The sequence below is a fragment of the Trametes versicolor genome (assembly GCF_000271585.1).
Source record: "Trametes versicolor FP-101664 SS1 unplaced genomic scaffold TRAVEscaffold_56, whole genome shotgun sequence".
NCBI lineage: Eukaryota > Fungi > Basidiomycota > Agaricomycetes > Polyporales > Polyporaceae > Trametes > Trametes versicolor.
This window is the reverse complement of record NW_007360376.1, coordinates 4,025-4,810: the sequence shown is the minus strand read 5'-3', so window position 1 is coordinate 4,810 and position 786 is coordinate 4,025. Positions and strand designations below refer to the sequence as shown.

The following is a 786-nucleotide window of genomic DNA, read 5'->3' as shown; positions in this document are numbered from 1 at the left end:
TACGTCTATGAGAAATGTGAGTGGAAAGGATGGGGAACGGTGGGCGACGTACCTGGCGGCAGCGATGTGAAGCTGGAAGGAGGTGAGTGGCACGCACGAATCCTCGACGTACAATACTTATTGGTCCATACCCTCCGATGTCCATCGCTAGCGAGCAACAGAGCGGACGTGCGCCGGCGATGCCCGCGCGCACCTTCCGGCATACGAGCACGGAAACGAATACACGGCCGCTACGCGGGCGTCCGATGTGGGCACGCACACTCCGGGACCCAATCAACGAACGTCCGGGACACACGCCCGTCGCTCGGGATTGAGTCTAAGTGATGGGGAACTCGGAGGGCCTCGTCCTGCACCAACCAACGCACGATGCGCGTCGACGGAGGTCTAGACGAGGGTCGGCCATACGTACGCTCTGGGCGGCTTGACATGCGGAACGCATGCCGCGTTCGCGATCTCCTCCCATTCGGCTCGGTCAATGGACGATGTGCGTTCGTAGGACGCAGGACGAGGTGCGTGCGCCGTGCTCGTACGGCGATGCGTCCAAGTGCAGTGCGCAGACATGCTCCTCGCGCAGGTGCTTGTCCTGCGCACAGTGAGTCCGCACTCGCCGTGCAATGAGAATGAACTCATGCTCCGAGCAGAACGAGTATACGCACACATGGTCCGAGTCAATACCTAGCCGATGGCAGCCATCGAAGCTCGAGGGCTCGACATCAAGCGTTAACGTAAGTGGGCATGACCGGCGGAGTGATTGTTCGGGAGCAGGGCTTTGTGTCACGACGGACT

The 786-nt window shown here is 60.8% G+C and overlaps 1 protein-coding gene across 1 annotated transcript; it reads right to left on the bottom strand.

The window, feature by feature from the left end:
• Nucleotides 1–256: 256 nt before the first annotated feature.
• TRAVEDRAFT_32519 (uncharacterized protein) lies at nucleotides 257–780 on the bottom strand (the record flags this gene model as incomplete). The annotated part of the gene is made up of 1 exon (XM_008047582.1): nucleotides 257–780. A coding segment is annotated over one exon (207 nt), but the record flags the coding sequence as incomplete, so codon positions are not given.
• Nucleotides 781–786: the final 6 nt, after the last annotated feature.